General features: G+C 40.8%; 1 protein-coding gene across 1 annotated transcript; it reads left to right on the top strand.

Annotated features, from left to right (window-relative positions):
• Window positions 1-3,480: 3,480 nt before the first annotated feature.
• Window positions 3,481-20,625, top strand: NFE2L3 (nuclear factor, erythroid 2 like 3). The gene is made up of 4 exons (XM_032689156.1): window positions 3,481-3,550; window positions 14,086-14,190; window positions 14,920-15,003; window positions 17,806-20,625. The coding sequence occupies exons 1-4, from the start codon at window positions 3,503-3,505 to the stop codon at window positions 19,006-19,008; spliced, it is 1,440 nt and encodes a 479-aa protein (XP_032545047.1). The 5' UTR covers window positions 3,481-3,502; the 3' UTR covers window positions 19,009-20,625.
• The last annotated feature ends 2,017 nt before the right edge of the window (window positions 20,626-22,642 follow it).

Below are 22,642 nucleotides of genomic sequence, written 5' to 3'. Positions count from 1 at the left end.
GAGCTGTTTTGAGTGTGTTAATGTGATAAAAGCGTGACATATAGAAAAGTGAGTCCAACATATGTGCTCAGCTTGTGCCATTTGATTCAGAACACACTAGATCTGGCCACTGCAGATTCATTCTCTTTTTCTCCTTTCTGCCCACGCAAACACCTGTAATGAATTAATTTTTTTTTAAAAGCAGAGAGCAAAAATCTGACCAAAATTAATTTTTTGTTGTTGTTTTGTTATGTTTTACAGCTAATACTATTAGGTCCAATAACTGAAGCCACTTATGCATGGAAAAATTTGCAAGAGAGTGGCTAAATCCAGTTCAAGTGGTAGAGTCTCCTATGACACATGAAGTATGAAAGTAAAATTAGAACAGAGGCATTAACATTAGCAAAGTATTAAAAATGTTGCTACATTGTCACAGTCAGGGTCATAAGCTAATGCCATGGTGAGAAATCAGTCAGATAATAAAGTAGGAAAATTATTACAGTTTAAAACCAGGCATAAAATTCTTGACATTTGTATGTTTGTGACTGACAGTACCTGCCCGCTCTGAATAAGGGTCCAAACTTCACACTTATCAGCTGCTGAGAGGATTTCTGCTCCATCGCTTGACCTCCACTGTAAATGCTCTGGTGATAAAGAGCCTGTCCTTCCTTTTCCACACTGGCATGAAGCACAAAAGCGTGCTGGGGAGCAATGCATCCATCTAACACAGCAGAATCAATACCAAGAGTTGAGTAACACACTCATCGAAGCTGATGTTAATGCTTCTCTGAGAGAAGATTATTTGAATAGCTTACCTTGATTAAAAGTATGTTTCACAAGAAGTAGGTTTATAAATTGTAATAAGCAGAAATAATGCATGGAGTGTCACATGCAAGAAACTTTGCTCATGTGTTATTAAAAAAAAAATTGTTATTATAATTCAGCAGTTACTGAAAAACAAACGGTTATTTACTAGATTCACTGAATGTAAGACTGAGTACTTGATATTACCGAGAGCTTTCTCTGAAATAAATGACTATAGATGCACTTAGGAGCTGTAAACAGCTGGGATGTAATCTAAGCTCACCTGTGGCTCCATACACAGACACATATGCACTCTTTGTTCTCTATGAATTCAGACAAGAAGTCTTATAAAAACTTTGTGGCACTTACCGGGGCTCTGTGCCCAGCTTTCCTGTATGTAGAGACAAGTGTAAGGGACCACATGCCAGAGGGATTGACTCTGCGATTTGAGTAGGTCAGGAGAAACTCTGAGAAGTTACTACATTGCAAACAAAGGTAAAAAAGGAAAAGGCAGCTTTCATTTTTACATGGCCTGGCAGCCGGGAGGGCAAACCATGTCGGGGGGGGCAACAGGCAAAACATCTCCAGCCGGTCAAGGGAGGGGATTGTCCCACTCTGCTCTGCACTGGTGCAGCCTCACCTTGAACATTGTGTGCAGTTTTGGGTGCCAAAAGAGAGCAATGAAGATGGTGAAGGGCCTAGGGCAGAAGCTGTATGAGGAGCAGCTGAGGGCACTTGGTCTGTTCAGCCTGGAGAAGAGGAGACTGAGGGGAGACCTCATTGCAGTTACAACTTCCTCGTGAGCGGAAGAGGGGGGGCAGGCACTGGTCTCTTCTCTCTGGTGATCAGTGACAGAACCTGAGGGGATGTCCTGAAGTTGTGTCAGGGAGGTTTAGGTTGGATATTAGAAAAAGGTTCTTCACGCAAAGAGTAGCTGGGCACTGGAATAGGTTTCCCAGGGAAGTGATCACAGCGCCAAGCCTGACAGAGTTCAAGAAGTGTTCAGACAATACTCTTGGGCACATGGTGTGACTCTTGGGGATGGTCCTGTGCAGGGCCAGGAGTTGGACTCAATGATTCTTGTGGGTCCCTTCCAACTCGGCATATTCTGTGAATCTGTGACTCAAAACTCAGTTCAAATGAAAAACTAACAGCCAAAAGCTACTGTAACAGTTCAGAGCTTCTGTTAAATATTTGAAACACATCTTGCTAAAAGAAAAGACTAAATGATTAAATAGGCCTGTTTTATGTATATTGTTGTAGTGGCCTACAGTGGCCACAAAGAAGCTCTTGTCTCCCTTGGGGAGTGGAATGTGGCAACCTCATTTTCTTCTCTATCTCTTGCAAGAAATACTACAGGCTATATCCAATTGTCACATAATTTCTTATCTACAAACTTAAAAAATATGTGCAAAGATTTTGATCATGCTGAAAAAAAATCCCAAAACCAAAAGGTTTAACACCAATGAATATGTGGAATATAAGGACTTGTGGTGGCTGTCTGTGCTGGTATTTGTGCAGTGAATCATGATTGTAAATATGGTTAGCTTAACACATATTTAATTTATTTTTCCAACACCAAAATCAACATTGCTTCCACTTTAAAAGCCAGAGACCTCACTCTGGCAGGGAAGAAAAAAAAAATAGCTAGCAATGGAAGATTGTATCCTAGTCCAGTATATTTGGATTTTTTTAAAAGAAAACTGTTACTGTGTTGGAATTCAAGAAACAAATTGCAATAAAACTCTAGGAATACTATAACACACACTACCCCAGGGTGTGGTATCACACTGGACACAACGAAAAAAGGGAAATGTCATCTGTGATAACAGCAAAATTGAGACACTGCACCCTTTACACACAGAGTTATCACTGCAGAAGTGACACTTTCAGAGTCTGCCCAAACAGCGCAAACGCCTTGTAAATGCCAAAACAAGCCTGAAGCACTCAGATAAGTAGAAGTGATGAGAAGCGATAAGAGGGTTTTTTGGGAGGACGGAGAGAACAAAACAGCTGGAAAAGATATCTCTAGCATGTATGAGGGTAAATTTGTGTACTGCTGAGGGAAAATGCAGTTCAATAGGTCGGAAAGCAGAGCCACTGGAGAGATACTTAGACACTGGGTTGATTGTAGCTAAAAGCTTTACCCGTATTTTATTAAATTTTTTTTTAAAAAAGGGGGAGGGCAGGTGGAGAATCTTTTAGCCTTTTTTTTTTTTTTTCCTCCCAGCTGTCCTTCCTAACTTGTCTCTTTTATTTCTAGCTCGCTGCAGCAACCGCAGACTGTTCCTGCCCCCGGGCACGCAGGAAGCCCCCAGGACACAGGTGGGGCTCCCGGGCCCGCGGTGAGAGGGTGCCGAGGTGTCCGCGCCTCCGTCCCGTTCCGGCGCCGCCTCCCGCCCGTGAGAAGGGTCGTGCGGCGGCGCGGGGTGTGCGCGGGGAGCACAGGAGCGCAGGGCGGGTTTGCGGCAGGCTGCGGGGGCCGGGGCTGCTGGTCCCTCTCTGCCCCCGCGCACACACACCTACGAGGCGCGTCGGCTGCGGGGATCGGCGGGGCTGCGCGGGGCAGCCATGGGCCACTGGCCCCCCGAACCTTCCCGACCTGCCCCGCCGGGTGTCAGCCCTAGCTCCAGCCCCTGGCCCCAAGGGAGAAGCGGCACCGCCCGACTCTGCCCGCCCCGCCCGGGCGGAGCCGCCCCCGCCCCGCCGCGGGAGGAGGATGGGGCGGCGCGGTAGCCCCGCGCGGAGTCGCTGCCCCATGGCGGAGGTAAGGGCTCGGAGCGCGGGGGGCTGTCCCGGCCGGGCAGGCACCGGCACAGCAGCGGCGGGCGCGGCTCTGCCCCGGCCGCCTCGGCCGAGCGACGGGGGTGCGCACCGGGCGGGCGGGCGGGCGCTCTGGGGGTGTTCGTGGGGGACGAGCTGTGGGGACGCGAAGGAGGACGGTTTTCTGAGCCAGACGCTCACCTTCCCCTCCTCCCCCACTCAAAAAAAAAAAAGAAAAAAGACACACACCGCCAGAGGGGTGTGTGTGCCCTCCCTGTGTCCCAGGCGGGGGTCCCGGACGGCGGGCAGCCCAAGCGGGGCCGTGCTGCGGAGCGATGCCGCGCAGCCTCTGCTAACGGAGTGACCGGCGGAGGCTCCCGGCAGCGGAGCGGGGGCAGCCCCGTAGAACTGCCCAGGCATACGCCTGGCCCCAGCGCCGCTGGCACCTGCCAGGCAGAGTTGCAAGGCCAGGACGGACAGTTCTGCGTGGCATTTCCTCGGAAATCGTCTCTGTTTTTTTCATGTGGGCGCAAAGGCTTCTCGACAATATCGCGCGGCTGCAGAAATGCAGCTTCTCTACAGTGCATCACACGCTGCACCCCTCATCTTGGCACAGGGCACGTGTGCGTACTTGGGTAACTACACTTGTCAGGAACATTTCTTACATCTCGGGAGACTTACTCTGCAGGGACTAACCTCCAGGCTCCTTTTATCGGCCCTCTGTTATCAGTGCAGCATCTTGACCAGCGTCCCTATCTTGGTCACAGCACATGCAGCCCTTACTGCACTTTTGTCTGCTTGCACCCGTTCAGGCCGTTGTCCTGCAGAGAGCTGTACAGCTGTGCACAGCTGTAGTCTAAAGATTAGCCAAGCCATTCAGCTGCAGGGCCAGCTTTTCTCAGTTAAGTTTCTGTTGGCATAGAGTTTCATTGTTTCCTGAGTAGTTTATGATCTGGGAATTTTGTGATAACACTGAGGGGACACAAAAGATACAGGAATGCCGAGATGGTGGGTTCGTGACTGATGTTCAGTACATTTTGAAATATCAAGTTGAACTACCAACATTTTTCAAGTTGGTTAAGAACCATTGTGAATAGCTGCTTCTTAATATGAATTAATGGACCAGCATTAATGGATATTTATTAAATTTGTCATGCAGGGTAGATTTCTTTTTTTCCTTTTTATTTTGTTTTTTTTTTCATTCCCTATTTCCCCATGTGTTAGCTTGGTTATTTTTGTAAAGTATTTGAAAAACTAGTTTCAACACCCTGACTGTAAGGGATCAGTCCTTTCTGTGGAGAGAAGATGATTCATTTCTTTGCTAAATGTAGGTCTGTGCCTCTCTCTTTAGCACATTTTATTTAAGTGAAATAATGATTGAAACAAAATAAGGCAGTGTTCAGTTCTTGACCTAAAAGGTAAAGGGACTTTTATGTGAAAACCCCTATGTCTCTTCCACCAGACTTTTCTTGAAGCACATGGCAAATCTAAAACATGGAACACAGAGGAAAAAGTTGATCTTTGTTTTAAAGGTGACCTTTGGTAGACTTGACTAAGTGTAGTTGTGTTGTCAAAATGTTATTGTAATAGTATAATGGATTTCAGAGTGGTTCAGCTGATTTATAACCTTCATTTTGCCTTTTGTAAAACTAGATTTGAGCGTCTCTCGTATCCACACTAGGTCAAGACAAGGAATCTCTGTAAACAGATGAAAGTATTTGTTTTGTTCTGCTTGGTATTGTGTGGCATCATGAAAAGTTAGCAGCTGGATTTATCCAACCCTGGATTAATTTTATTCATTGGACTCCAGTCCCTGCTGAGAATGTTTCTGGCAACACAATGCAAGCTGTTGGTCCCCATTGTTAGGGATCGGGTATGCAAAACTACTCTGGAAGACAACTGCCGATGAAAAAGAAAATTAATTCAATGGCTGAAACATGCTAAACTGAATGGGTTTGCCTGGCCTATTTTTCTGTCCTGTGCTAAGATGAGGTGCAGTGTAGTGTTAGGACAGCCTGAGCACTTCATTTTTGACAATGGGTAAAGCAAACAGGTGGGTTCCTACACTCAGCTTGCTGCCCAACAGACTGGAGTCAGCCTGTTCATTTCTGTAATCAAACTTACATTTGCTGATGAAATGTAAGCCCCACAATAATTGCCTTAGTAATAAATATAACAAAACATGTTTCTTCTGGAATACACCTTTTAATGGAGAAAATAATCATATTATCTCAGTGTCTTGCTATTCATTCTCTTAGATGTATGTGTGTAACAGGACCGGGGATAAATATGTTTGTAGCACAGCAGAGACTACATAAAAAGAAGTATTTTTTTCCAGGTCCTGTCCATACTGCGCTGTCCTGCATTGCCTACAGCAGGTCATAGTGGGTGGTTGGTAGAAGATGTGCCCTATGGCTTAGAATATTAGTTTAGTGCCTCTGTGCTGTTCTGATCTGGGTCAGCCCGTAGATTTGGCTTTCGTGGATGTTTAAGATTGAGACTAAGGTACTAGGGTTCCTGTCTGGGAACCATGAGTTACATCTTTGGAGGAAAAGAAGAAAAAAGTAATTAACTTTTACTTCGAATAGCCAGAAAACATGCATCAGTTCATGCAAGGAAATGGATTAATTTCTGTAGTAATGAAAGGTGGTTCAAGTCTGACCTGTTTACAGAGCAACCCAGATCAAGAGTTAAGGCTCCAGTGGCATGTTTGCAAAGGAAGGAGATAAAAAGCCTAAAAGCGAACCTGGTCTTTTGGGGGCTGATTATTTCTCCTGGTATTTTTTTTCCAGATACAACAGTGTTTTTGCTGCACCTAGTCTTTCTCTTCACAGTTTGCTGAAAAAAGTGATTGCAATCCTGGTTTTTTTCTTAAGAAAGGATTTATAAGGGGAGCACCACTTACTCCTTAATATTCAGCGCCTATTTGAATACTGACATCCACTACTGAACACATGGTGCCTAACTTTTTTTTCCTACTCTAACCTATTCACACAAGTAGGTCCCATTGAATAGGCCATATGTGAGTAGGATACATTGACTTACACAGGTAAAGGTAAGGCATGTCTGCTTATTTTTTCCCCAATGTGTTTGTAAATTATTGTTGGATTGCTCAGGGAAATAGCTTTTCTAAGGAAAACACTAAATTGAAATTGAGGCAAGAATGGACTACGTAGCTCTTCAGCTTTTTATCTGTCTAAATCTTAGAGTAAAAATGTTCTTTCCAAATCCCATGAACCCCCAAGCACTGATACAGCCCATGTCACGAAAGAGGCAGTGCCTGAATAAGGGCAGCAGTAGCTGTGCTGGGTCATTGCACAGTTCATGAGACAAGCTCCAGCTCAGGCTGAGACAGAGAAGGAAGGGTCAGCTCCCACCCAAATCAAGTAGGTTTGTTATATCTGGATGTATTAAATTCTTTTTTCAGGTTTTGAAAGCCTTCCCAAAAGCTGAATTCCTGCACTTGATTAAAGAACACTTATTACTAATTAACAGCATAATGTTAACAGTTTGTGAATTACAAAATTTAAGGAAGAAGATGCACAGTGGATAATTTGTATTGTGTGTACTGTTGTCTCTATGTTCCTGTTTAGAAAGGGCAGTTTGAGTCAGGTTATGCAAAACCTCATACAAGCACAGTTCTTTGAACACTGTTAGAGGCAGAGTTTCATGGTATTAAAGTACTGGAAGGCAGGAATCCATCCCAGACTTTTGAAATTTGAAATATTTACATTGAGGAAGAAAATGAGTTACGGATTTTTTTTTTTGTTTTGTTCTGAAGGCTTTTCTCCAGTCCATTTGAGAGCAGTCCCACTGAAGCTGTGTGCTTAGCTTACAGAATGTATTTCAAATTATTCTTTTCTTTTTTTCTTTCAAACTTATTGAGCACTAGGACCTGGAAATATTGCTGTGGAGGAACATCCACAAATAGATAAATGGGCTGGGTCCCTGCTTGTGGATGGCTCTTACCAGTTAGCCAGAACTCACCTAGGTTTAATAAGGAGGTGTGGGAAGGATCACTTGGTGTTCCAGAGACAGGTGGGGTAAGAGAAGAACCTCAAACTTCCAAGGTACATATAATTGAAAGACTGTGATTTTGACTTTTGTTACAGTGTGTTGCAGGAGGCACAAGGGTTTGAAAAACCCAAGTCTATGGAATGTGCAGGAAGGGTGTTTGAGCTGGTGGTGTAGGGCTGACCTATACCAGCATTTTCTTGCTTTCTAGAAAGTGGGGAAGGTATTTCCAGTGGGGGAAGTGCATGAAAAGTGCATGTGAGAGTAGATGAGGGGAATATTGGAATTGGAGTGTGGTAAATGTGGAAAATAGAAGAGGAATTACATAGAGTGTCAGAGGGAAGGTGAAGATATTCAAATCCTAAAGGAATGAAGTGTCAGACTGTGGATTTTAACAGCTCTCCCTATTTAGAGCTATGAGTTGTTAGGCGTTTGGTGTTGCAATGATGTCAGTACCTTAGGAAAGCTGGGAGTAGAATACCTCACAAGGAAAACATCTGGAGCTCAGTTGTGAACAAAGGTTTATCAGAAAAGGTGATCCCTGGATACTTTTATGTTTATTCAGTAGTGACTACATGATACCCATGAGGATATACAACCAATCTAGGGTAAACGTAGAGGAGGAAGGGAGGGAGGTGTCTTACAGAACCCTCATGTCATGTAGTTCACTGACCAGAATAGAAAGCATCTTGGGAGAGCAGAGGCATAGAAAGAGCTCTTGGGTTTCTGGTTTGGGTTTTTTGGGGTTTTTTTTGGTTTGTTTTTTTTTGGGAAGTTGTGTTTTTGTTTTGTTTTTTACTGTGCTCAATCTGAAAGAGTGACTGAATAGATGTAATAACCTTAATCACATTTACTGTCAGGTATATTGCATCCTTTATGATGAAATCAGTTTCTGGTGGAAAACATCAACACAGGCAGGACCAAATGGCTGGAGTGTAAACCTGTTTGGTCTATATGTTAAAAGTGTTTTCAAAGTTCATTTTGAAGAGGATATTGAGCTGTTTTCAGCATGACAACTGATGTCTTAATTGAAATCAGTGGCAACACTATTGCTGTCTGTGTCTTCCACTTGTACTTCTCTGCCTCCATTTGGGGAGTAGATTGGTGTTAATTTTGTGTTTATGTTGTAACAGAGTGCACAGATTATGTGTTTTGTAGTAGCTGAGCCATACTATATAAACCCCTGAAATGCACGTGGTTAGAGAGGGGCTACCATCTCACTGCAACACATGGGAGTGCCTCTCACATGTGTGTTTGATTGAAGCCCAGATGGTATCATTAGGATTTAGAGTAGATATGTCATAAACATTTTACAGGTGCCACATTTGGAGTCACAGCTATGCACCGCTTGATTTCCTCAATTGAATTGCTGATTAGCAGGGTTTATTGTCATTTCAAGTCTAGCTATATATAACATAAAATGGAATCGGTGCTTCCATCCACCATTCCACCCTCCATGCTTTCTAAACTGTGGTTGCATTTCAAATAATAAAGTACCCTTCTATTCTGGTATTTTCAGGATATTATAGGGCTCATTATGAGTATAGAGAAACAGCAAGAAATGTTTTCCTTTTTAACTGAAATTAAGTAGGTATCAATGGGTAAGATTAATTATCATCACATAGTTAAAGTATACAGGCAGAAAGCAACATCATTAACCTTAGAGCTGAATGATATTGGCTATGCATCATTATATTTAATTATTAATTGTATTTAATCCTACAAAGTAGCAAAATGGAACTACTGGTTATGTTACTAGAGGCAGTATTTCTTCTACCTAACTTCTACTGGTATTGGACAATCTTTAAGTTTCATTCTATGATTCTGTTCTGGAAATGCTACTTAATTATTCAAAATGTGCCAAAGATCACCAGGCCTGTGCTAATAACAGCTAATTTCAGCTAATAACAAGGAGAGGGCCAGTTTAACAGAGAAATGCAGTTAATAAAGGAGAAGGGACAGAAGTTTGCAGAAAATCATCTCTAAGGTTAATGACATCAGTGAAGCAATTTAAAGCTTGACAACTAAAATAGAGAATGTAATGTAGAGTAATTAGAAGACAGCACGTGAATGGGATACATGAGTAATCAGCACAAAATAAAACATCCTTTTGCAAATAATTGTGGTCATGTACGTTTGCTCTGGCACTGGGATATTTGCAATGGTAACTCAGAGTCCGACTGCAGTGAAACAGCTTTCAAGGGGCAGGTACCACGTGCCCCTCAGTGCTACGTGTGCACCCAGGCAAACTACCCTGTCTGCTTTGTTCTGCTCTGGCAAGACCTTCCTGTTACTCCAGAGCTAGTTCAGATATTTGTGTGCACTTGTAGCCCTGAGCTGTGTAGTTTTAGCCCTGTTTGCCAACTCCACATAGATCAATAGCTGAAAACAGCATGTTCGTGCTTTCTGCTGCTCCTAGAGAGGTGCCTTGTTCACCCGTCCAATACATCACATAAGCCTATTCGTATTTTGTTATCATTAAAGGTTCTGCTCCCTATACATTCTTTTATGGACAACAGGTAATACATGGGTGTGGGACCACCTTAAGTAGCAGATTTGACATAAATTACTATTTTTCATATTCCGTAGACTGACAAACTGAAGCCAACAGTTCACCTGAGGTAAATTGTGCCTTAGGAAAAGGGCAGATGCACAGTTAGAGCCCAGCCCTCCTCCTACAAGGCTGGTGCATAATTTGGTAAATCAGACTTAGTCTCAGATTGTTCTTTAACCCAACTCAGACTAGCAAATGCAAAAACAAGACGAGAACTTGAGATACTTGGGATTTTATTTTTTTAATTATTCTTTTTTCTTGGAGTTTCAGTGTAATTCTCTGGCTTTGTGCTTGTGCAGAAATCCTTCCAAATGCAAATCAAAGGTTGCCTTCAGGTAGAGTTGCAGTTTAGCGTTTGGAAACAGCCTGCTGTGGGAGGTGTGAACTTCCACACCCTCCAGTGGTAAAAGTGGAAAGGCTGCTGCAGTAAATGGGCTTGGTGGTAACATTAAGTCTTCCACAATCAGCAAAAATCAAGTCTTTTTCTCTGTATGGAGACAACCACATGCTGTCCTGATCTCTTGGGTTCATAGTGGTATTACTGTAATTCAATTATTCTTCTGACACCATTATTGCAAAATAAGGAACAGGACAGAAACACCAAGTGTGGCAGCGCAGTACTGAGTAAGTAGTATCTACACTCAGTCCCTCTTGTCATTAGATGTATATTCAGACTCTAAAATTATGTTATCTTTAAAGAAATGCCTTATTGAAAAGCATAATATGGCTGTTTCTAGGGGAGACATACCTCCTATTCTCCCCATAGCAGTAGTCCAGCAGTCAATCCCAAGTGATGCGCAGGCACTTGGGAAGCATTCTGTTGTTGAGCTGTACTGTTCAGCTGTTCTTCATCACTGGGGAAGACCTTCAAGCTGGTGGAAAGTGCAGTGTCAGGGTATAAACATTTATCAGCATAATCCAGGGGATTTTTGGTAAAAGCCAAAACTAAGAAATGAAGAGGAAAAGGTTCTGGTTGCGTTACTTGATTTCCATAGAGGGTTTCACTGAAATGATCGCATATGTAGAAATTGGTGATGTGAACAATCTTACATGTGCTGTATCTATACCACCACTGTTGTGAAAAGCTGGTTACAGGGCCATGATCCTTCAGCAACTGCCCTAGTAGTGATGAAAACAGGGTTTTTTCTGAGGATGGATAACTTATTGCAGTAATAATCAGTGTGAGCAGCCATGAGTATATTTTAACACTATCTGCTGGAGGAAGAAACAGTGTTAGTAAGAGTAATATTCAAAGCCACACGGTGCAGCATTATTAGACTCTTTCAGAAGAGATGATACATTCCCTTTGGTAAGCTCTACAGGAAATGGTCATGTCTGCAAATGTGAGACCCTACTTCCCTCCCATCCCCATTGGCACCTCTGTTCCATTCACATGAGTAGGAACTTTGTACAAAAAAAAAGCAAAAAGGGTGGAGAGACTGACCTTCATGCTGTGCTTAAGCCAAAGGGTCCTTAGGGCAAAATTGTATGTGATCCTGTAGTGCAGTTGGTGGCTCTCAGCCTGGAAACTAAAGGTACCAAGATACCGTCTCTGGCTGAGCAGAGAAAATAGTCAGATTATATTTTTTTTTCCTAAAAAATACATAAAAATCAATGCAGACTCCAGAGAAATCCTAACATTTGTGGTTGGAAATATTCCCCATCTCCTTAGTGGTAAATAGCTTTATATACTGATAGGAAAAAACCTGAAAATTCAGTTGTCTGTGACACTGGGGAAACTGAATCCATTATAGTCTTCACAAATTTCAGTGAGCTTCAGGAGCATTTAATTTCTCCTCAGAAAAGAGCTGTCCCCTCAGGCACATCAAAAATTCAGTTTTCCTTGCAATGGTCTTGGGAAGGACCATCTCCATTGTAGATTTTAGCAGACCAACATCATTTGCAGTCAGATTTGCACTGTAAGCAAGTTGAACTGTGAGGGCTTAAAATGATCTGTGGACATGCCATGGACTCTTCCCAAAGTTACTGCAAGCTTTTCTTTTCTCTGGCAGTGAAATAAGTTTGTACCCCTGGAAATTTCAATAGGAGTCATTGCATTGTCACTCTTATACTTTCTGTAATCAAAACCAGTGTTTACTGTGGGTTTTTTGAGGCATCACACTATAGATATCACATTTCTAACTATTTCCAGCATTTGCCTCTTCTGCAGCCAAGAGAATAATGAATTTGCTGTTTTGTTCAGCAGCTGAAGACTGCTGCAAGAGCATCTTTCCAAGCCACTTGGCTCTAGGGGAGCTGCTTCAGGTCTTTAATAGCAGTTGTCCTTGATTTCTTATTCACTTTTGATGGTGATGAATTTTATTAATTAGAATGATTAGCAGATCATATTCATTGGATAAATATTAGTTTGGTTCTCTGTAAAATTAAAGACTACCCCTAATCTTGCAAGCACATAACTATGGGACTAATTTCATAACTGTGAGTAGCTCCGTTGAACTCATTTAAGTGTTTGCAAGTAGCTACATACATGTTCTCAGTGTCCTGTGTACTAAATTGCCTCTTCTTCTGTTTTACTACATAGAGAAAACGGTTGGGGGTTTTTTTGTTGTTGTTGTTGTAGTTTTGTGCATGTATGTATGTGTTTAGGCAAGTAAATTTGTCTTCTCATAGTTGGCAATATCAAGTCATCTGGTCATTTCCAACCGTGGCTGACAAAGACATAGTGTATTGGAATATCATTTCTAATGACTGGAAATTGTGTTAGGCATCATTGAAGGAAAGTACTTACATCACAGTGACAGATGAGTGCCCTGTACGTCTGTCTTTTTTTACAAATGACTGTTTATAAAGCTAAAGTTCCCTTCCAATCTTGAAAAGAAAGTTCAGAAAAATTGAAAGCAAAAAATAAAATCAGTTTAAAATAAAAATAATTTTCGTATTTTAAAATATTTAAATAGAATGGATAAAATTGGAAATAATAATTTATTTTGAAAATATATTTAATCTTACTCCAATATCCTGTTTTAAACCTTTTCACATTTAATCTTTAATGTGTTTTGTATGAAGCAATAATTTAAAAACTCTTATACGTTTTTATGACTATTAGAACTGCAGTTTTTATATAGTTTACGCTTTCATATCAAACCTGTAAAGTAAATAAATCTGTTGTGATTTTTAGAACAGAACACCATCTCATTATGTTTGCTGCTGTTGAAAGCTTGTCTTTTCTGCTCCTGCCACAGCATTTTGTTGGGAATATGTGGAACTAATACAGTGTGGCCACTTGGTTTCCTGGCTGCCATTCCACTGAGTTTCACATTTTAATAACATCGACTTGCCCTATAAAAGCTGAAATATCAGTGTATCTTTTAAAAATGCATTTTTAAAAAATATAAATTAGCACTGATTCCTTCTTACCCTAGCAATACAAGCCCTATAATAAATATTTTAGAAGTCTGATGATATGACTATAGATAAAACAAAACTTGAAGATTGCTTCTGAGACCACTATATCTGAACGACTTCATCACTAGAGATTAAAAAAAATCATCATTTGGATAAATGGGAATGGGTGATGGGAAACAGAGCTGCTATTACAATACATGTAAATGAGGGATTTTGCTAACCAGCCATATATAATTCCATCATTGAATATATATCTGGCTCGGATATGTTGTTGTGAAATGACATACAAATGACATTGATAGCCCAAACTTTTTATGAAATCACATCATCCTATGTCTGTATTAGAAGAATGTGTTTCCAGTGTCCATTTCTACTGCAGATGGGTTCAGTGCCTAGGCACCAGAATAGTCAGTGGTGGCTGCCCACCCAAACTGACACTGGTCTCACTCTGCCCTCAAAGTCCACACAGTCAGTTCATCCACATGACCTGTTCAGTGTATATTTTATTTGAAATGCTATAGCTGTAGAAAAAAGAAAAAAGTGCATTTTAAAGATTGATTTTGACAGTGTGTTACATAATAGAACTGTTTTGTTTGTATCTTCAGGATGTTGATCTGAAAGCGTGTCAGGAAGCTTTGGATGACTGCTGTCCACACCGAGGAGATGATCAGCTGGAACTGCAAGAGGAGGAGGAGAAAGACATAAATCAAGTAAATGATGAAAAAAGTGGGAGAAGAGAAAACTCTGAAGAGGAAGTGAGGGAGGATATATCCTTATCAAGATAAGGAGAAGTGAAAAGAAATGGAGTTAAAGGTTTTGAAAGGAATATTTTATTTCCTGTTTTCATTTGGAATATCCCTTGCAAGGACAGGAAAGGAATGGTCACTTTAGAGGATACTTTGTGAATGATGCCGTTGCACACCTTCTCGAAAATCACCTCTTCCTCTCCACCCCCCAGTACAGTTTATGTAGTTGAAATATTCTAAAGTTTACAAAAAACACTTGCAAATAACCGTTTTGCAATTTGGTTTGATTTCCTTCATCATGAAGGTGTTGTGCTTGTGGGCAAGGATTTTATTTTGCCTACAAACACTAGAGACATGGATGATAAATTATACTGTTCTCACCATTTATGTAAAGCTTAATGCTTGGATGTAGAATTCCATTTGGGACACTGGACTGTTCTGTGCATTTTGGGGTTTGTTCTCCCTGAGAGCTACAATGAAAAGGGCACTCAATCTTCTTGAGACCTTGTGAAAGCTGAGCTGTTCTGCTGATTCTAGCAACGTGTTATCTCCCATCAGTATGAGGACTTGATGATGGGGTCAGCAGCATTATTTCACAGAGCTGTGCTCTGTTTCCTCTCAGACTGTGATTTTTACCTCCTTTTATGTAAAATAACTGTCCTTTACAACATGTTTCTCTTTCTTCTGTCACAGAGCAATCGCAACCATGTAGATTCCCTTCTCTCCCTCGAGGGCTATTTACAGCTTCTGTCATCGCAGATGGAAAACATGCTAGAGGTAAATGAGAAAAAACATGTATTGCTAATAGATTGGAATACAGTCAGCAATTACTGGGTAATGACTTATTCTGTTTCATCTAGTAACCACAGCCTACCTCACCCACTCCAGGAATATACCAGCAAATCAATGTAGTAAATCTTACCTGAAGATGCTAAAGATGCTCCTATCCACCTTTTACAGCAGCTGTCATTGGCTCTACTTGAAAAATTTTCCCCAGGAACTTGTCTGGGATATGAAAGCTACAGAGCTCTGTCTTTACTGTGATCTGGCGTTCAAAGTTGGATGGAGCCACTGGACAACCTAATTAGTTCAACTAATAGTTGCTTTTCTGAAACCTAATGCCATTTCATATTTATACAGCAGCTCTTGGTGTGTTTCTCTAGAACCACACTGAGTTATTACACAGTAGCAGCTATTGAGCATTTATGGGGAAAGATTACAGTTGTCATAAATACTGGGTCATGTGCTTACAAGGTCACTACCCTCAAGGAGAACAGACCCATCTTCACTGCAAATCAGGTCAGTCAGCATTAGCAGCAAACCCATTCAGTTTCTGGCCTTCTGATACTATTGTTTACTTTCTGTGTGCCTGTCTTGACAAAAAAACCCCAGTAGTTATTTTAATTGGAGTCTCCCTTCTCTCCCACAGCTCATAGCTGCAATCATTAACCATGAAGCTATTCTCTACATTCCTTTTTTGCAACACTTCAAGGGCATCTTACATCCACTTCATCGTAGGAGCCTCTTCCAGGGCCAATAGTGTTTTCCATATAACTTCATACATTTGGGAACATAACTACCTAGATTTGATAATCTCTGGGTTGGATAGTGCCTCCCAGCCCAGAAATTAGCCTTCTCCTCTGTTCAGTTCTGGTAATGGATTGCACGCTAACAAGATGCAGAAGTTCATCAGTTTAGTTTTCTTCATTCTCATAAGTTGAAAGGAATTTGGCTGTAGCCTTCATGCAGCTCTAACAATACACAGTTCCATATTTTATTTAAGACTATTTATGCAGTGCCATCTTCTGTTGAAAATGGACTGATTCTTCCAGGTATCGAATCTTTATTCTGCAGGGGGTCTAGTCCAAGGTAACTCCCTAGGAGAAATAAGGCAAGACCTTCTTCTGTTACCTGAGCTCTCAGGAAGGATAATAGAGACTTTAAGATGTTCTGGTCTTTATGGTACATCATTCCTTCCCTGTGGAAAGTGCTTTTTACATTGTCTGTCCAATGAACGGCAATCCGAAAGCCCTTTCCTGCAACACAGTAAGGATGGAGGAATCCTTTTTGCTTCCTACTAAACGTATTTACATTCTCAAGTATTTTGTATCCATCCATGGATATGACTACTCTGCTTGTCAGCAAGTACCCTGACATAATCTCAGGCAGTGGCTTTGTACTTCTAGAACCCAGCAGCTATAACTCAGGCCCAGAAAAGGTGGACCTTAATGCTACTGGAGCATTATCAGTCCAGTTTACTGTTTGGACTTCAGGGCTGAGGGATCACACATCAGCTTTATTTTTGTAAAGAAAAAGTGAGTGGTAATTTAAAGTCAAAAGACATCCAAAAAAGCTGTGATCTTGGGGGGGCTGTTTCCTCTAAACTTACTAGCAAAGGAATTTGGTTGAAATCTGGTTGCAACAGATGTCAGTTAAGAAGATCTAAGCCAAATGTGGCACCACACAGCCCCCAAAGCTTTATAAACTGTGAAAGAAAAGTAGTGAGACTGTGACAGCAAGATCCTAATGTTCCTGTCTTCCACCCTTCTTTTATTCACCAGTGTTCTCACTGGTTAACTTCTGTAGGTGAGCTATTTATCTTCTTTAAAAAGTTAATTTTCTAGTGGGTTAGCACATTGAACCAGCTCACCCTTCAATCATCAATACCACTACCAGTGAAGGGCCATTGTTGCAGTCTGAACTGGATACCAAAAGAAAAGGAACCGATAGGATTAAACAGGAAACCTTGGGCCACAGGGGCTGGGGAAAAAACACCATCTAAAAGACCAGACAAGATCCATTGTCCTGATCTCCCCCAGCAGGATGTAAAGAGACTTTGCATGATGCTATCAGATATCCCATTGTTTTCTCCCTCCCTGTGTAAACCCTTCTTTGGGGTAAAAGCTGATCACCCTTCCCCAATGTAACCCTGCTTACTGGAAATATCAAACCTTTTACCCCAAAATGTAAATACTGTATCTGAGAAATGTAAATCCATTTTTCCCCTTATGTCACCCCTGTTACTGGAAATGCTAATAGATTGTGGAAACCCCTGTTCAGAATAACCCTGCCTCCTCATTAGCATGTAAGCCCCCGAGACCCTTAAATAGCACTTGTGTGTTCAATAAATCATTCCAGATTTTGGCCCCATATCTGGGATCATGATAGCTTTGGACCGTTACAGGCCATGACCACTCCTCCAAGAAAGGCCTTTTCTTAGACCAGATCAGGTGTAACACACAAGTGTAGTTTGATGTACACTTGGCAACAGTCCCATTTCTACCTCTCAACGCTCATCAGTCCCACACTGTCCTTTGCAAGTCCTTCTCCCATTCCTTAAGTCACTTACTTCTGCACCCTTTCTATTTCCTTTTGCCAAATGCCAGTACAGATTATGCTTTGTAAAGACAGGAAACAGCATTCAGAATAGCTAGAAGAAGAGTTTGACATATAAAAATTTTGCTTTAATAGAGTCAAGTAGTGGATTATTAAAAAACAAATTGATTGTGACTGTGTAGACAAGAGATATAGAGGCATTAATTCTATAAAGATCCCATTTTTTCCCCCATTATCTTTTAGGTGAGCTTACTGGAAGATACACAAGTTGCTACTTCTAGTAGAGGTCAAAACCCATCATCCTTACACCACAATATAAATTTGACCCAGACACTTCACAACTATTTCAGTCCTCCTGATGCCATGCTACTAAGAACAGAAACTCAATCAAATTCAAAACCAAGACATTTACAAAGGCAAGAGTCTTTTCCTCAGTCAAGTTCTAATATCACGAATCCAGAATCAATACTTCATGGGCCAAATTTGACAGGGCTGGTTTCAGCAGCTGACCTTAGAAACCTAACAGCCCATGATGATAATTTTGATGAAATTAAACTCATGTCTTTGGCTTTGGATGAAGACTTTGGTCCTATAGAAATTTCTCAGATCTTTGAAGAGTCTGGCTCAGATTTGGGACTATCTTTGAATTCAAGTCACAGTACCACCTCTTATTCAGTCTCCTGTGAAGATGCTGTTGGGTACAGCAGTGGTGTTAAATCTGCTCCTTCACATGGCGTAGGAGCTGTTGATGGCCATTGCAAAGAAAACACTAAATATGACCATGGGGAATATCCAGATGATGCTGAGTGTCCTCGAGAAGCCACACTTCAGCAGTTTCTTCATAACCACACTTACAATCAGCTGCCAAGTCAAGGAGCATCCGCTCCAGAGCATCAACAGTCATGGATGAAGAAATCGAACGATGTAAAGGATAGGTGCCATAATTCTACTGATACAAACCACAGCAGTGACGAATGCTCTGCAAAAGCTCTGAAAATACCGTTTTCAAACGATGAAGTTGTGAGCATGCCCATCGACTCTTTCAACACCATGCTAGCGAAGAACCAGCTGACAGACACTCAGGTATCACTTCTACGTGACATCAGACGAAGAGGAAAAAACAAGGTAGCTGCCCAAAATTGCCGTAAACGCAAACTAAATGCAATTCTTGACTTGGAAGAAGATGTGTGTAATCTTCAAACACAAAAGGAGAGCCTTAGAAAGGAGCACTCTCAGTGTAGCCGATCAATCAGCCAGATAAAGCAAAAATTAAACAACTTGTACTGTGATATTTTCAGTAGACTGAGGGATGACCAGGGTAGACCTGTTAACCCACACCAATATGTCATTCACTGCAGTAATAATGGTAGTGCTTTCATAATACCCAAACACTTGGTCAAATCTGAACAGAAACAAGATACCACAAAAGCACAGAAACAAAGATAAAATAGCTGAAGATCAACTAGGTTTTATTTTGCCTGGAAGAACAGGGAGACTTGTGTGAAAACTGGAGGTCAGTGATTACAGTAGTTCAAACAGAAACAACTATACTTGAGGAGAAACACTTCACATTCAAAGGTCTGTCAAACTCACCTGACTGGGATCTGTTATAAAGTCTAAAAGCTGAGGCTTCTGAATGAGGAAATCAGAGTTTTAGTCAGAATTAAAGGAGCTAGCCCATCAGTGTAGGTGTAATTTTATATACCTATGTTAAAACCAGGAATTTCATTGCAGGTGATGGGGGGAAGAGGGGAGAACATCAGTGGGGGGGATAAAAGCCAGCTTTAGATCAAAGTTAGACATGCAAGAAAAATGTGTTTTAGTCTTGAGTACTTGATTCTTCATACAGAAAGTGACCTTATTTTATTCTCTAGCACTGAAAGAAAAATTGTAGCTCTAGTGCATCTCCAACTTAAATTCACTGTGGATTCCCATATTCTCAAGAGATAATCTGTGCTTTGCATTTGTTCAGAACTGTTCTGCTTTTCCTAGTTTTCCATTGAGAAGAGAGGCCCAGGAGGCTACTGTATTTTTCCTCACTACTTTCACCATCACAGCTTCAAGCAAAGATAATGTACCAATTAATTTTACAACTCAAATGATCAATCTGCAAATAGATTTTCTCTGAAAAAGTGTCTGATGCAGTATTGTCTTACCTTCAGCCTCTGCAACTGAATCATTCTCAGCTTTCTTTCCTGAAAACAACTGATGGTGAACAAGTTCCCATTCTGCTTCCTAGTGACTGGGATATATTTACTTGTGTACCTCCCCTTTTCTCACCGTTTTGATATCGTCAAGGAGAAGTACTAGTTTTTCTTTTTGGCTTTATTAAACTGGTATTTTTTAGTGTCTTCAATGTTACAGATTATTTTTTTTTAATATTTTTCCTAATCTTTAAAGTAAATTAAATTGAACCAAATTACTGTTTATCTGTACTTGTGACTATATGAGTTTACATTGATAGCACTGTGAATGAAGTTTTTGGGTTGGACATTTCTTTCTTTGTGCTATGAAAAAGAAGACACTTTATTCACTCACACGCTTACAACATCCTGTCCTTTACTATTTTACAACCTGAAAAGGCTGCAAAAAGAGATGGCCTAAAAGGCATGTAATGAATGACTAGGAAGGAATATTGAGGTATAGTAGTCTCTAAGGTATGAAAATAAATACTAACATCTAGATAGCACAAATAAATTTTTATATATTTTATAAACAAAACATAAAATTGGTGTTAAAAAAAATTCTCATTGGTCATGGCATAATGACAGTGGAGCAAATTTACAGTCAGGTATGTTAAAAAACTGCTTGTACCAAACACATAAGAACTACATATTCAAGCTTAAATGCCAAATTATACCTTTTGAAAAAAACTGCCCTTACCACGTAAATCATGTTGGTTGCTTGCACTTATGTTTAAGAAAACTGATAGTTTATCAAGTGATATTTTCTAAAAAAAGGAGCACTGACTCAGTGCCAAGGGCACTGGAATATCAATAATGAAATCAGCCTGCTTGAACAATTTGCTTAGCATTTTATATTAAAAGATTTCTTTCAAATAAATATGTGCATCTGTTGTTTTATTTTTTTCACCACAGCCTCAAATTCATAGTGTAAATTCATAGCAGAAAGTCTCATTAGTGAGGCCATGAAATTTGTTAAGCAGCAGTGTGAAGCAAATCTACCCTAAATGGTATTCACAAGGAATTCATCTAATAGTTAGATCACGAACATCAACCAAAACACGCAGTAGGTACCAGAAACATGATGAATTGTGAACTTTACTTCTAGTTGCAGGGGGAAAAGGTACATATTTGAGTCAGCATGATTGTAATCTCTTAATTAAATGACATAAGCATTTGAAAGTCCAGGCACTTATCTTTTGCAGGACTAGGCCTTTAAGCCTATTTCTTTTCCCATGTGCACAAATTCTGATACTAGATTAGGCTGATAAATCCAGAAAGCCAAGTAGTTGTTTTGGGGCCTCACAAGGGCAGGGGGAAAAAAAAAAGAAAGTAAAAAAGGCTAAGCCTTTTGGTGCCCACTCCTTCAGTAGCAGTGGCAAGTGGACTCTTGAATAAAAGCCAGCTGCTAATATGACATACACCCAACTGGGAAACAGTTACTGCCCTCAACTAACTCAATAAATGTGTGAATCTCAATTGCTCAGAATTCAACTAGCTACCATACCCTTACAAAAACCTCTTAGGCAAAATACCAATTGTGAGCGGACTGTAACAGCACTGGCACAGACACTGAGCATTAGGTCTAGATGTACTGCACGATTTTCTTGAACATTCAACTATCTGCTCACAGAACAGACAAAACTGTAGGTAGAATTCAAACCAATGTCCTGTTTTTACAGCTTGAGTAGACTGCCATTAATATTACCTAACAACTGGTGTTAGCTTTTGAAGTGTCTTCCCCTTCTGCAGCTAGCCTAGGTTTAAAGAAAAAAAAAAACACAAAAAAAGGCAACTAAGTCCCAAACATTGCTCAGCCTTGACTATGCCTTACAATTTCACATCCTTAAATGACTGGTGGTTAGGCCAGACAGCCTGAAGCTTTTAATACACTTCCTGTAATGGCCTTAGTCTGTATTTGCAACTCATACAAAAAATGTGATAGTGTACAGGACTTACAGAGCTATTCAGGAAGATTGATAACGGAAACTTGCTACTGAAATGGTTGTAAAAGGTGGGTAACACCTGACTGATGTCTGTCCTGGCTTCATTATTGATAAATCTTAACTTTCAAGAAACCAAAACCTGAAGTGTACAAGTCAGGAACTTTATTTTGTAAAAACGTATGATGGATTATCAAACCTGGTGTGTAAAAAGCTATTAAGGCTGCATCCTACCTTACTATGTAGAAAAGCAAGTCTCTGACATAGGAACAATAAAAACATTAGAACACTGCAAAGCTGAAGATTGTAAACGTAGCTGTTGATAGAGCAACAAAAAAATGGAAATGTCCATGGTAAAGCTATTACGTAGCCTGTAACACTTCCAGCTACACTACATTTTTCATTACATTAATAGTGAAAAGAAGTTATCTTCAAGGTAGAAAAAGGTCAGATTATGTATGAAGAAAAAAGAGTGGTGGGGATACCACAGTGCATATATATTACTTCTGTTACTGCTGGAAGCAACATGCTTGGGCACTACAGAGCATGGCTGCTCTTAGATCCACACCTTTCAGGAAAAACATCCAACCAGAAACAAATGCGAGCCACGTACTTTATTAGACTGCAATACGCACGGTATGGTTTATGACATGTAAGGCTGAACACTCCTGGAGAGGCATCCTGCAGACAAGGCCTCCCCGAGGAGTCACAGCACACAGCTCCAACACTACAAACACTGCGAATGACCACTACAGCACCGCGCTGAAGTGTAGCTTTAGCTTCATGGGTTTGGTTTTATTCAACAGATTTGGCTTTTCACAAAGCCAAATTTTACAAGCTAAGGCTGCTCCTGCTCAAGAGCTTACAATCTAGTTTTAGAGGGGAGAACCAGAAAAAAAATTTCAATGAGGAAATAAGAGACAAAGCAGCTTCATATCAGTTTGTCAATCTTTG

This window comes from Chiroxiphia lanceolata, chromosome 1 (genome assembly GCF_009829145.1).
Source record: "Chiroxiphia lanceolata isolate bChiLan1 chromosome 1, bChiLan1.pri, whole genome shotgun sequence".
NCBI lineage: Eukaryota > Metazoa > Chordata > Aves > Passeriformes > Pipridae > Chiroxiphia > Chiroxiphia lanceolata.
The sequence above is the reverse complement of the archived record's forward strand: the minus strand, read 5'-3'. Positions and strand labels throughout refer to the sequence as shown.